The following is a 12,313-nucleotide window of genomic DNA, read 5'->3' as shown; positions in this document are numbered from 1 at the left end:
ACATGGCTCCGCTCCAGACACGACGTACATGCACTTCTCCGCTCCGTACACCAAGTACACACACGGCTCCGCTCCATACACGTCGTGCACACACACGGCTCTGCTCCATACACATTATATACACGTGGCCCCAAACCGTACACATCGTACACACACGGCTCCGCTCCAAACACGACGTACATACAGAGCTCAGCTCCACACACACGTCATACACACACAGCTCAGCTCCATACGTGTTGTTCACGCACGATTCAGTACATGTCAAACACACATGGCTCCGCTACGCACATGTTGTACACACTTATCTCCACTCCGAAAACATGAAGCTCCACTCCGTACATGTAATACACACACAGCTCCACTCCACACACGTCGTACACACACGGCTTTGCTATATCCACACTGTAAATCCCTCATAAACTTCACCTCATCCAGCACTATAACAACCAGCACAGCAGAGTCCTGCATACACTAAGGAGCTGATCATGTGACCTCTGACTCCTCCCCTCCCCACAGAGCAGCGTACAATCTAGGGTAGATGCTAGAATGTACAGGCTCCTGCCCGGTATGACGTAACTTGTCACGTGATGGGGCGTGTTCAAAATGCAGCCTGATGTTTCCGGCCAGACTGAATAAACATTGTTTTTCCATGTGAGCATAAAGTTGATTATAATAGAAGCTGGGGTCTGGGGGTAAGAGCTCCAGATGGGGGGAGTGCAGGGGGGCGAAGCCAGCATGATTATAGTGGATAGGAAGAAACTTCATCACACCCCCAACCAAGCCGGTCTCGCCCACTAACCTGTCAGGAGCCCGTACATTCTAGACTTGACCATTTATCTAGTGTGCGGCTCTGCAAGTGGAGGTGCGTGGAGATTCCCCATTACTGGGCTCAGGCTCCATACACATTAGATGCTGGGGGAGAACAATCGCTCTATAGAAGAGAATTCTCCTGATTGCCCCGTGAAGGATGGATATGGACAGGGACAAGATGGCAGAGAGGATATTACACCTCACCCTAGAGATCCTCTTCCGGCTTACTGGAGAGGTGAGAGATTCTGATGACGTCACATTACACCATTCTTATCTATGGGAATAACAGATGGACAGAACTGGAGAGGTGAGGACTCTGGAAATGTCTGTAGTGAGATTTCTTACTGTGTCTCTCCATAACCAGGATTACACAGTAGTGAAGAAGACCTCTAGTGAGCGCTGTCAGGCCCCTGTGTCTGAGGGATGGGGAAGACCCCTGAGCCCAATCACGGGGCCTCCACCTCACCCCCCGATACATGAGGACATCAATGACCAGAAGATCCTAGAACTCACCTACAAGATGATTGAGCTGCTGACTGGAGAGGTGACACTGCTGGGAATGCTGGGACATTATACAGTAACGCTATGAAGGGATCAGGGGTGACGGTATCATTGTATGTGTCAGGTTCCTATAAGGTGTCAGGACGTCACCGTCTATTTCTCCATGGAGGAGTGGGAGTATTTAGAAGGACACAAAGATCTGTACAAGGACGTCATGATGGAGGTTCCCCAGCCCCTCACATCACCAGGTAATAGACAGGACTAAATACACACGGCCTATAATTATCTGTATGTAAGCAATGAATTCAGTCCCTGTATGTGTCTCTTCCAGTTCTATCCAGTAAGAGGACAACACCAGAGAGATGTCCCCGTCCTCTTCTCCCACAGGACTGCAAACAAGAAGATCCCGATGTTCCTCAGGATCATCAGGTAGATGGAGAGAAGGTGCCATGCAATTTCCCTATGACGTGTAGACAGCTGTGAAGGTCTTGTGCTCAGTCTTGTTTTATCCACCAGTATTATATGTTTTATACTTGTGTAATGAGAGCGGTGGAGATGGCAGGATTAGAGCTGATCATAGATGTGACTTCTCCATCTGTCTGTGACTTTTACAATATTTGTTTCAGGGTGAAGATCTGCCCCATATTAATACTACAGAGACATATGTGAGGGGTGATGAGCGAATTAAAAAGGAGATTCCTACAGATAACCGCCCAGGTGAGTAGTGACCACTAAATGCAGAGAAGTCACAGATAGAGCTGATCGAACGCTGGAAAAACCGGGGCCGGCGGATCACTGACAGACTTAAAAATAAGTCCGATCTGCTCCTGAATCCGGTTCCCATATAAGTCAATGGGGACCGGAATCCAGAGATTAAAAACGTTTGTGGAGGGGATGGGGGGTTGGAGCGCGCGCGGTGTACTCACTGACATGGTGGCACACTTCTTCCGGGTCAAGTTTTTCTCTTCCGGAGCCAACTATTCAATATTCATTGTTTTGCTCGCCCACCGGCGCGTGTCATTGGTTGTAGATAGACACGCCCCCACCCTGAGTGGTAGAGTGTCAGCTGACTGCAACCAATCACAGGCGGCAGGACGGCCGTGGGCGGGGAAAGCAGTGTATCCGTCGCAAGTGTGACTCCGGCTTTTTTTTATTACATATTTTATTTAAATAAATAATTAAAAAACCCAACGTGCGGTTCCCCCTAATTTTCATCCCCAGCCATGATAATGCCGTCTGGGGGCTGGTATTTCAGCCCACAGCCACCCGGTATTGCCGCATCTATTAGATGTGGCAATCCCGGTACATTACCGTCTCTTCACGGAGGCGTGATGCGGTACCAGTCGGGGTAATAGGTTTGTGATTGCACGGGCGTCTGTGAGATACCCGCATCACAAACATGTAAATAAACACAGAGAAAAATTATTTATTTAGAATAAAGTACAAACGCCCCCTCCTTCACCATTTTATTACCCCAACACCCTGCAGCTCCGGCGTAATCCACACATCCCACGGCGACACATCCGGCTCTGCTACATATCACACAGCAGCTGCGTAGAGCATGGCTGCCAGCTCTGAGTGTAGACACTGACTGCAGAGGCTGTGACAGGCTGGGCTGTGACATTTTCTCCTCCGCAGCTCCAGCCTCTCCCCCTCCTCAGTGCCAGCTCGCACCCCGCAGCAGAGGTCCGCTCTCACTGACCTCTAGCAGGGACACTCGCATGACACTCGGCTCTGCTGTACTGCCAGCGTGAGCCGTGTGTCATGCGATGGAATCACACCAGTGTAAAATCACACCGGTGCACGCGGAGACAGACAGCGGAGGAGATGGGGAGAAAGTGCTCCCCCTCTTCTCCGCTCCTGTGATGCAATTTCAAGATCGCATCACAGTCGCATGACCCTCGGCTGACACCCGCAGCAGAGGGTTATTTGCATATCGCTTCCGATGCTGTCGCATTGGAAGCGGTACGCAAGTGTACAAAAGCCCTCAGAAGTATGCGGGTGAGGCAATGTCAGACTCGTTCGGGTCTGACATGACATCACAAGGCACAGCTTGCTACTGTCTGAACTTGAGCGTGCATGTACCTAGAAACACATGCACGCTCCTGTCAGAGGTGTGTGCAGCTGTGCTGCGATGTCAGACTTGTGGGAGTCCCTCGCAAGTGTGACTGATAAACCGCATGCGTTTTTTTTTTTTTTATTTTAAATTAAAAAAAAAAACGTGCGTCCCCCCCAGAGTTTTTATCCCCAGCCATGATAACGCCAGCTGGGGGCTGGTATATTCTCAACCCGCATCCGCCCGGTATTGCCGTATCTATTAGATGTGACAATTCCGGTGCGATATCGGCTCATCTTGATTGCCCTGGTGCAGTGGCAATCAAGGTAATAGTTACTAACAGCGCACGGCTGCTACTAAACCCTAGGTTTGTGATCGCACGGGCGTCTGTGAGATACCCGCATCACAAACCTGTAAATTACAGTAAATAAACAAGACACAGAGAAATCCTTTAGGCTATGTGCACACAGTGCGTTTTTCGGGTGCGTTTTTGGCCTCAAAACTGCATGACTTTGCTTCCCCAGCAAAGTGTGAGTTTTCATTTTTGCTGTCCGCACACAACTTTTTTTTAAGCTGCGTTTTTTGAGCTAAAAAAAAAATGGACATGTCAATTCTTTCCTGCGTTTTTCCCCCCATGCAATGCATTGGAAAAGCGCAGAAAAATGCAAAGATCAAAAACGCATCAAAATGCAGCCAAAAATGCACCAAATTGCGGTAAAAACGCATGCGTTTTTTGCCGCGGTTTTTTTTTTTGCCACGGGTGCGTTTTTGTGCGTTTTTAGCAGCCAAAAACGCAGCGTCAAAAATACGCAGCGTGTGCACATAGCCTTATTTGGAATAAAGTACAAGCACAGCCTCCTCATTCACCACTTTATTACCCCAGCACAGCCCTCCAGCTCCGGCGTAATCCACACGAGATCCAGCGAAGATACATCCAGCTCTGCTACATGTCAGAGCGAGCAGCCATAGAGCACAGCTGCCCGCTTTGAGTGCAGCCTATTACTGAGCCGCGATAAGCGATGACTGCACGGCAGAGCTGTCACAGGCTGGGGGCGCGTCTTCCAGGAACCAATCACAGATGAGAGGACGGCCGGTGGGCGGGGAAAACACGGAAAGCTGTGTGTATGCAAAGTACAGTACAGGAAGTGAATGTGCCACCCGGAAGCAATGTGCCGCCATGATATCGAGTCTCGGTAAGTATGAAACGTTAATTTATTTCTGATTTTATTCATTTTTAATAATTGCCGAATCTGGATCGTGCACCCGGAATCCCGCGCCCGGTTGCAGCACAGATCTAGCACTGAAACCGCGCGGATCCGGACTTTTACAGTCCAGATCCGCTTAGCACTAGTCACAGATTCTTCTCATTCAGCAGCTGCTACAATAGTTACATAGGTTGAAAAAAAACCTAGATCCATCTAGTTCAACCTTCCTCCACCAATTATGTATTTTGTCATTAAATCATTTATAACCGACAATGTTGTGTACTGAGGAAACCATTCAGACCTTTTTTAAAACCTGTTATAGTATCTGCCATTACTACCTCTTGTGGTCGGCATTCCACAATTTAACTACTTTACCTGTATAGAACTCTTTCCTATATAGCTGCTGGAAAGGTCTTTCTTCCAATTGCAGTGAGTGCCCCCTTATCCTTAATATTGTCTTTGGAAGGAATAAGTCATATGCAGATGGGTAAGGAATTAGCTAAAAGATAGGCAACAAGGAGTAGTCGTAAATGGTATATTCTCTAAATGGGCTATAGTTGGCATAAATGAGATCTCCTCTGAGACGTCTTTTTTCTAAGTTAAACAAATCCAACTTTTCCACCCTCTCATCATATGGGAGGCCTTCCATTCCTTGTAGTAGTCTAGTTAACCGCCTTTGAACTCACTCCAACGTCTGAACATCCTTTTTAAAATGTGAAGCCCAAAACTGGATCCCATATTCCAGATGTGGCCTTACAAGTGACATAGAGGGGAACAATATGTTGGGATCGCAGGATCTTTTTATACAACCTAAATTCTTGTTTGCTTTAGCAGCTGCTGCCTGACATTGAGTTCTGCTCCTTAGCTTACTTGTAACCAGAATACACACATCTTTCTCCTGTTCTGTAGTCCAGAGTTTACTTCTGTTTAATGTATATGCAGCAATAGGATTACTCCGTCCTAGGTGCATTACTTTACATTTATCAACATTAAATCTCATTTGCCAAGTGTCTGCCTGTACCGATATCTTATCCAGATCATTGTACTATCAATGTCTGTTTTAAATATCCTACAAAGTTTGGTGTCCTCAGCAAAGACTCACACTTTACTATCAATCACATCCACAAGGTCATTAATAGAGAGATTAAAAAGAATTTGTCCTAGCACAGATCCCTGCGGCACCCCACTGCTGACTATAGCCCATTTAGAGAACATTCCATTTATGCCGACTCTTTGTTTCCTATCTTTTAGCCAATTCCTTACCAATTTGCATATAGTTGCCCCTAGTCCCTGCTTCTGGAGCTTCATTATAAGGCTGTTATGCAGTACAGTATCAAATGCCTTTGCAAAGTCCAAATAAATCACATCAGCTGTATTACCAATATCCAGATTTGCACTTGCCTCCTCATAGAAACCCAACATGTTGGTTAGACACGACTTATCTTTCATGAATTTATGCTGGTTATCAGTTATTATATTATTCTCTGTAATATATTGTTGCATGTAACCTCTTAAAATGCCCTCCAAAACCTTGCACACAACTGATATCAGACTTACCGGCTGGGTGCCTGGATTCACCCTCTTACCTTTCTTAAATATCGGTACCACATCAGCAATCCTCCAATCCTGAGGCACCAACTTTGTTACAAGAGAGTCTAAAAAGATTAAATACAGCGGTATGTCGATTACTGAGCTCAATTCCCCCATTATCCATGGATGAATGCCATCTGGCCTGGGGGATTTGTCAATGTTTAATTTACTTAGAATCATAGAATCATAGAATATTAGAGTTGGAATGGAACTCCTGGGACATCTAGTCCAACCCCCTGCTCAAAGCAGGATTCACTAAATCATCCCAGACAGATGTCCGTCCAACCTCTTTTTAAAGACTTCCATTGAAGGAGAACTCACAACTTCTCGTGGCAGCCTGTTCCACTCATTGATCACCCTCACTGTCAAAAAGTTTTTTCTAACATCTAATCTGTGTCTCCTCCCCATCAGTTTCATCCCATTGCTTCTAGTCTTTCCTTGTGAAAATGAGAATAAAACTGATCCCTCTACAGTGTGACATCCTTTAAGATATTTGTAGACAGCTATTAAGTCTCCTCTCAATCTTCTCTTTTGCAAGCTAAACAATTCTAAATCCTGTAACCATTCTTCCTAGGACATGGTTTGCAGTCCAGTCACCATTCTGGTCACTCTTCTCTGAACTTGCTCCAGTTTGTTGATGTCTTTTTTAAAATGTGGTGCCGAGAACTGGACACCGTATTCCCTATGAGGCCTGACCAAAGAGGAGTAAAAGAAGTCCTTATATGATTGAGTGAGCTGATCCAAAAGAGGCCGCAGGGAGGACAACAGTTTCTTTTTCTTCTGTGAAACATAAGAAATAATGTGTCCTCTGAGCACCGTTTTGGCAGTGACACAAAATAAATTAATATCTTTCAGATTTCTAGATTGTCCTCCATGAAAGTCTCCTAACAACCAGTCAAATAGTGCTTGAAATCATCATAGGTGGAAAGATATGCGGGAAAGCACCAACAAAAAGATACAGTTCTACTAGTAGGGAGTTCTAAAGTAAGCAAAATTGGTGAGTGATCTGAGATGACAGGAGAGAGAATATTGACTGATTTCAAAGGAGAAAGGCAGATGTCAACTAGTAATCAATAGAGTACAGACATTATGCACTCTAGAATAAAAGGTGTACTCCCTCTCTGTGGGGTGGCAGCATCTCCAAGCATCAACTAGGTTGAGCCTCTCCAGCAGGGTAGAAATCACTTCATTGGAGGGATGAGACCAAGGAATAGGTGTGGCTCTATCAAGAAATGAGTCATGAAATGTAAAGTTTCATCATCCTATCTTGTTTCTTTCTGGGTAAAGCCAAAAACTTATCAGCAGCCCCTCGTAGAAGCATAGACATTAATACGACAATATTTCCACTGTTCAATAAGGGCCCTGGCTACTAAGTACTTTCCCGCCCGATCTCTCACCACCTATATAGAGTAGTCTAGAGACTTATTAAACAAAATGGCCACCCCATGCTTTTACCGTACAAAGGAAGCCTTGACACACTCCGAATAATGTCTATTACGGAGTGCTGGTTAGCCTCTGCGGAAAGGCAATATGGGGGCACAGACTAGTAACATGGTCTAACCCAGGGGTGGGGAACTTTTTTTTTCTGCCGGGGGCCGTTGGAAATTTCTACCAACCTTCGGGGGCCGTACAAAATTATCAATGTGAAAATGACCCTGCTATATTTGGTCAAACAATTAATTAACTCACCCCTACTGTTATGTTCGATGATACTAATCATGTTGCTTCTCACAGCTGCTTTTTCAGGTTTGTCTCGGTCTGGAGCACAGCCAACTCTTTGTTATAATAAGATTGGTAAATCATATACATAACATAACAGACACTGTATATACATCACAGGAGACGCAGCTGGAGGCACATATATTACATAGAAGATACTGGGACTGCTGTATATACATGACAGGAGACACTGGGGACACATACATCACTGGAGGGGCTGGGGGCATATACATCACATAGGAGACTGTTATGATTCAGGGGCCGAGGAGGATCAAAAATTGCAGAATCCCAAATGGTAACAGAGTGGCTGGAACCTTAATGGATTGCAGACCTAATCCTGACACACAACTAGAAGTAGCCGTGGGACGAGCCGACGATGACTTAGTCGTCTCGACACAGCCGGATAACTAAATATTCTCACAGATAGAGATATAAGATAGCTAATCTGCCTCGGAGCAGTCCCCAAAGATAGATAGCCCCCCCATATGTAAAGGCTGCTGTGATATAGAAAAACACAATACAAAGCTAGAAAAGACAGATTCAGCAAAGGTGAGACCCAAACTATCTTTATAGGAAAGGATAGGAAGGAGTAACTGTCTGCAGCCGTAAAAAACCCTAATATATACCAGCACTTCTGATATGGAAAAATCCTGAGGTCACACAACCTCTCCCCCACTGTATCAGCACTCTGATGTTACTGGGATCCAAAAACACTAATACAAATGAGGAACTTAATTAATACCAAGCATGACAAACACAATACCTTGCAAAATCATGGAGCTAAGAATACAGACACTCCCAGCAGGGAATGATCCCATTCCACCAAGAACTCCACACAGACAAAATAGGAATCAAGCATTAGTATCAAAGCCGAAAAAACAACAAGAACGTGGAAAAGAAACAGCAGAGGTACAAAGACCACTTATCTGAGAGGAGTTCTGGTAGTGAGCAGTTCTGGTAGTGAGCAGAGCTGGTTACAGAATGTCCTTAACACACAGGAGACCATTGAGCACCAGCAAGAAACAAGAGAAAACTACTCAGTTAAATAGCCCAATCTGACCCTGACTGCCAGTCCTCCACAGGTGTCTGGCTTTCATTCCACACATCAGCTGCACCGCCAGCACTGACCACAAGAGGGTGCCCCAAACTGGAAAACATATTCACAACAGGAGACGCTGGGACTGCTGCTGCTGCATACACATCACATAGGAGACGCTGGGCCTGCTATATCTACATCACATGAAACACTGGGGGCACAGACATCACATATACATGTCCCCAACCCCTCCTGTGATGTATATGCCCTCAGCCCCTCCTGTTATGCATATGCCCCCAGCCCATCTTGTGATGTATATGTCCCCAGCCCTTTCTGTGATGTATCTGCCCCCAGCATCTCAATTGTGAATTATAAGTCACAGGAGATGCTGGTGGCACGCACATCACTGGAGATGCTGGGGCACAGACACCACAAGAGGGGCTGGGGTACAGACACCACAAGAGGGGCTGGGGCACAGACATCGTTGGGAAAGGGGGAGGGCACAAACCTGGGGCGATACACAGCATTGGAGGGCACACAGCGCTGAGGGGTGGACGGAACTCGGGGGGGTGGGGGTGGTACACAGAACTGGGAGGGGGGCCACAAAGCACTGAACGGGGCACACAGCAGCATAGGGCGGGCGCTTCACACACTGCAGGGTCGGACTCACAGCATCGGAGAGCAGGCGCCGGACACACACACTGAAGGGAGAGGGCGGGCACACAGCTCTGGACGGCAGAGCGCGGGCATAGATCGCCGGAAGCTGTGAGGCTGTTGTGGGATGGAAGTGCAGAATGCTAAACCTGCCAACAAGTAAGTCATCAGCACGCTGACACTGGCCAGCAGGAGAACTAATAGTACGCACAAGCAGCGCATATGGGGATTTAAAGGACAAGCAGGCCGCAAGACCGAAGTGGCAGCTTGACCACTGCCGCCCCCAGGAAAGTGCCCGGAGGCCGCAAAAAAGGTCATGGTGAGCCGCATGCGGCACGCGGGCCAGAGGTTCCCCACCCCTGGTCTAACCCTTTTGTGCGCTTCACCGGAGAGTTAAGGCAAGCAACATTCCAGAATAACAGCTTGAGGGAATCTACATTAATGTGAGAAACTACCTTATGGGTGGTAGTCATATTAAGCTATCCTGCATTGAGGCCAAGGAGCAGAAATAGAAATAAAAAACACTTATTTGAGGTATCATACTACCAGGTCAATTTTTCAGAATGGTAAATATGGTAAATAAAAAACCCAAATAACTATCATGCAATTGCACGTTTTTTGCAATTTCACCACACTTTGAGATTTTGTTCCCCTTTTTCCAGTACATAATGCGATAGAATGAATGGTGTCGGTCAAAAGTACAATTTGTCCCACAAAAAACAATGCCTCATATAGCTATACTGATGGAAAAATAAAAAAGTTATGGCTCTTGGAAGATGGGGAGGAAAAAAACAAAAACTGAAAATCGACGTGGGTGAAGGAGTTAATGGCAGGGTTTGTTTGCTTTTTTTAATCAGATAAAATGTTTTCCCAGGGTATATTATTGAAAAAGTAATAAGTGTTATTTTTGACAGGTGACTGTATAAGGACATCAGAGGGACTCCTGGCATCTTCCAATTTTCAAGTATATTATCTTGGTATGCCACAAGACACCAATCAAGAACATTGTATTATCCCATCTGTATCCTCAGTGGTTCACAGCAAAGATCTATCATCTGATCCTTTTAAACAGGATTCATCAAAGACTATTAAGAAAATTAATAGTCACCAAAGGGATGTTAAAGCTACCATAGGAAAGCAAACCTTTTCATGTTCACAGTGTGGGAAATATTTTAATCGCCATTCAAATCTTGTTTCACATAAGAGAGTGCACACAGGAGAGAAACCATATCCATGTCCAGAATGTGGGAAATGTTTTAAAGATAAATTAACTCTTGTTAGGCATCAGAGAACTCACACAGGGGAGAAGCCATTTTCATGTTCAGAATGTGGGAAGTGTTTTAAAGAGAAATCAATTCTTTATACACATCAGAAAACTCACACCGGGGAAAAGCCATTTTCATGTTCAGAATGTGGGAAATGTTTTTTAAAGAAATCCACTCTTCTTACACATCAGAGAACGCACACGGGGGAGAAGCCATTTTCATGTTCAGAATGTGGGAAATGGTTTACAAAGAAATCCACTCTTCTTATACATCAGAGGAATCATACAGGGGAGAAGCCATTTTTATGTTCAGAATGTAACAAATGTTTTACAAAGAAATCCATTCTTCTTATACATCAGAAAACTCATACAGGGGAGAAGCCATTTTCATGTTCAGAATGTGGTAAATGTTTTACAAAGAAATCCATTCTTCTTGTACATCAGAGAACTCATACAGGGGAGAAGCCATTTTCATGTTCAGAATGTGGAAAATGTTTTACAGAGAAAAAAGTTCTTATTACACATCAGAGAACTCACACAGGGGTGAAGCCATTTTTATGTTCAGACTGTGGGAAATGTTTTGCAAGTAAATCAATTCTTGTTACCCATCAGAGAACTCACACAGGGGAGAAGCCATTTTCTTGTTCAGACTGTGGGAAACGTTTTGCATGTAAATCATATTTGGTTAAACATCAAAAAAATCACTTAGGGAAGAAGCCATAAGTATTTTGAGAATCTGGAAAATGTTTTTTTTTTTTTTGCAAACAACACATCTCTCGCATGCAAACAAATTTTCATACACAGTATGTGGGAAGTATTTTATTTGAAAATTAAATTCTATTTATCAGATATTCAGTCTTGTTACACATAGGCTAGATCACAAACGGGAGAAGCCATATTCATGTTCGGAATTTAAGGAATACATTTAGGCTTCAAAATACCCTTTTATAACTTATTTTATTCTCAAATTGTGCAAAAACTTATATCAATTACAAAAGTCACGCCTCATGAATACAAAAATCAACTAGAATCCAAATAGCTCAAGTATAAATCACACCTACGCACAGTGTATGATATATACCATGTTCCAAATTATTATGCAAATTGGATGTCATAAAGATTTGATTTTCAAATAAACTCATGGATGGTCTTGTGTCTCATGGTCTTTGGATCACTTAAATCAATCTCAAACACATGTGATAATGAGTTTGCCAGATGAGCCCTATTAAAAGGGAAACTTAAGAGGCATGTTCCACAGTATTAAGCAGTCACAGGTTTCAAGCAATATGGATATTATGCCTTTACCATGTCCCCGAACTCTCCTACCCCCCCCTCCCTCTGCAGGGACGTCTGCCCAATCACCCTCACTCACTGCTGCTCAGCGGTGACTGCTCCGGCCCTTGGCGGTAGCACCCAGGGCCTGTGCACGCCACACCAGTTCCCTTCCAGGAGACCTAGGGTGCATGCACCTAATCTTA

General features: G+C 44.9%; 1 protein-coding gene across 1 annotated transcript in view; it reads left to right on the top strand.

Moving 5' to 3' along the window:
* LOC142313030 (uncharacterized) overlaps window positions 1–11,978 on the top strand; it is a 248,965-nt gene extending 236,987 nt beyond the window's left edge. Inside the window, 3 exon segments of the mRNA XM_075352016.1 lie at window positions 1,675–1,740; window positions 1,938–2,028; window positions 10,486–11,978. Of these exon segments, the coding sequence (XP_075208131.1) occupies window positions 1,675–1,740; window positions 1,938–2,028; window positions 10,486–11,558 (1,230 nt within the window). The 3' untranslated portion in view covers window positions 11,559–11,978.
* Window positions 11,979–12,313: the final 335 nt, after the last annotated feature.

The sequence above is a fragment of the Anomaloglossus baeobatrachus genome, chromosome 5, assembly GCF_048569485.1.
Source record: "Anomaloglossus baeobatrachus isolate aAnoBae1 chromosome 5, aAnoBae1.hap1, whole genome shotgun sequence".
Classification (NCBI taxonomy): Eukaryota; Metazoa; Chordata; class Amphibia; order Anura; family Aromobatidae; genus Anomaloglossus; species Anomaloglossus baeobatrachus.
This window is presented reverse-complemented; position numbering and strand designations above follow the sequence as displayed.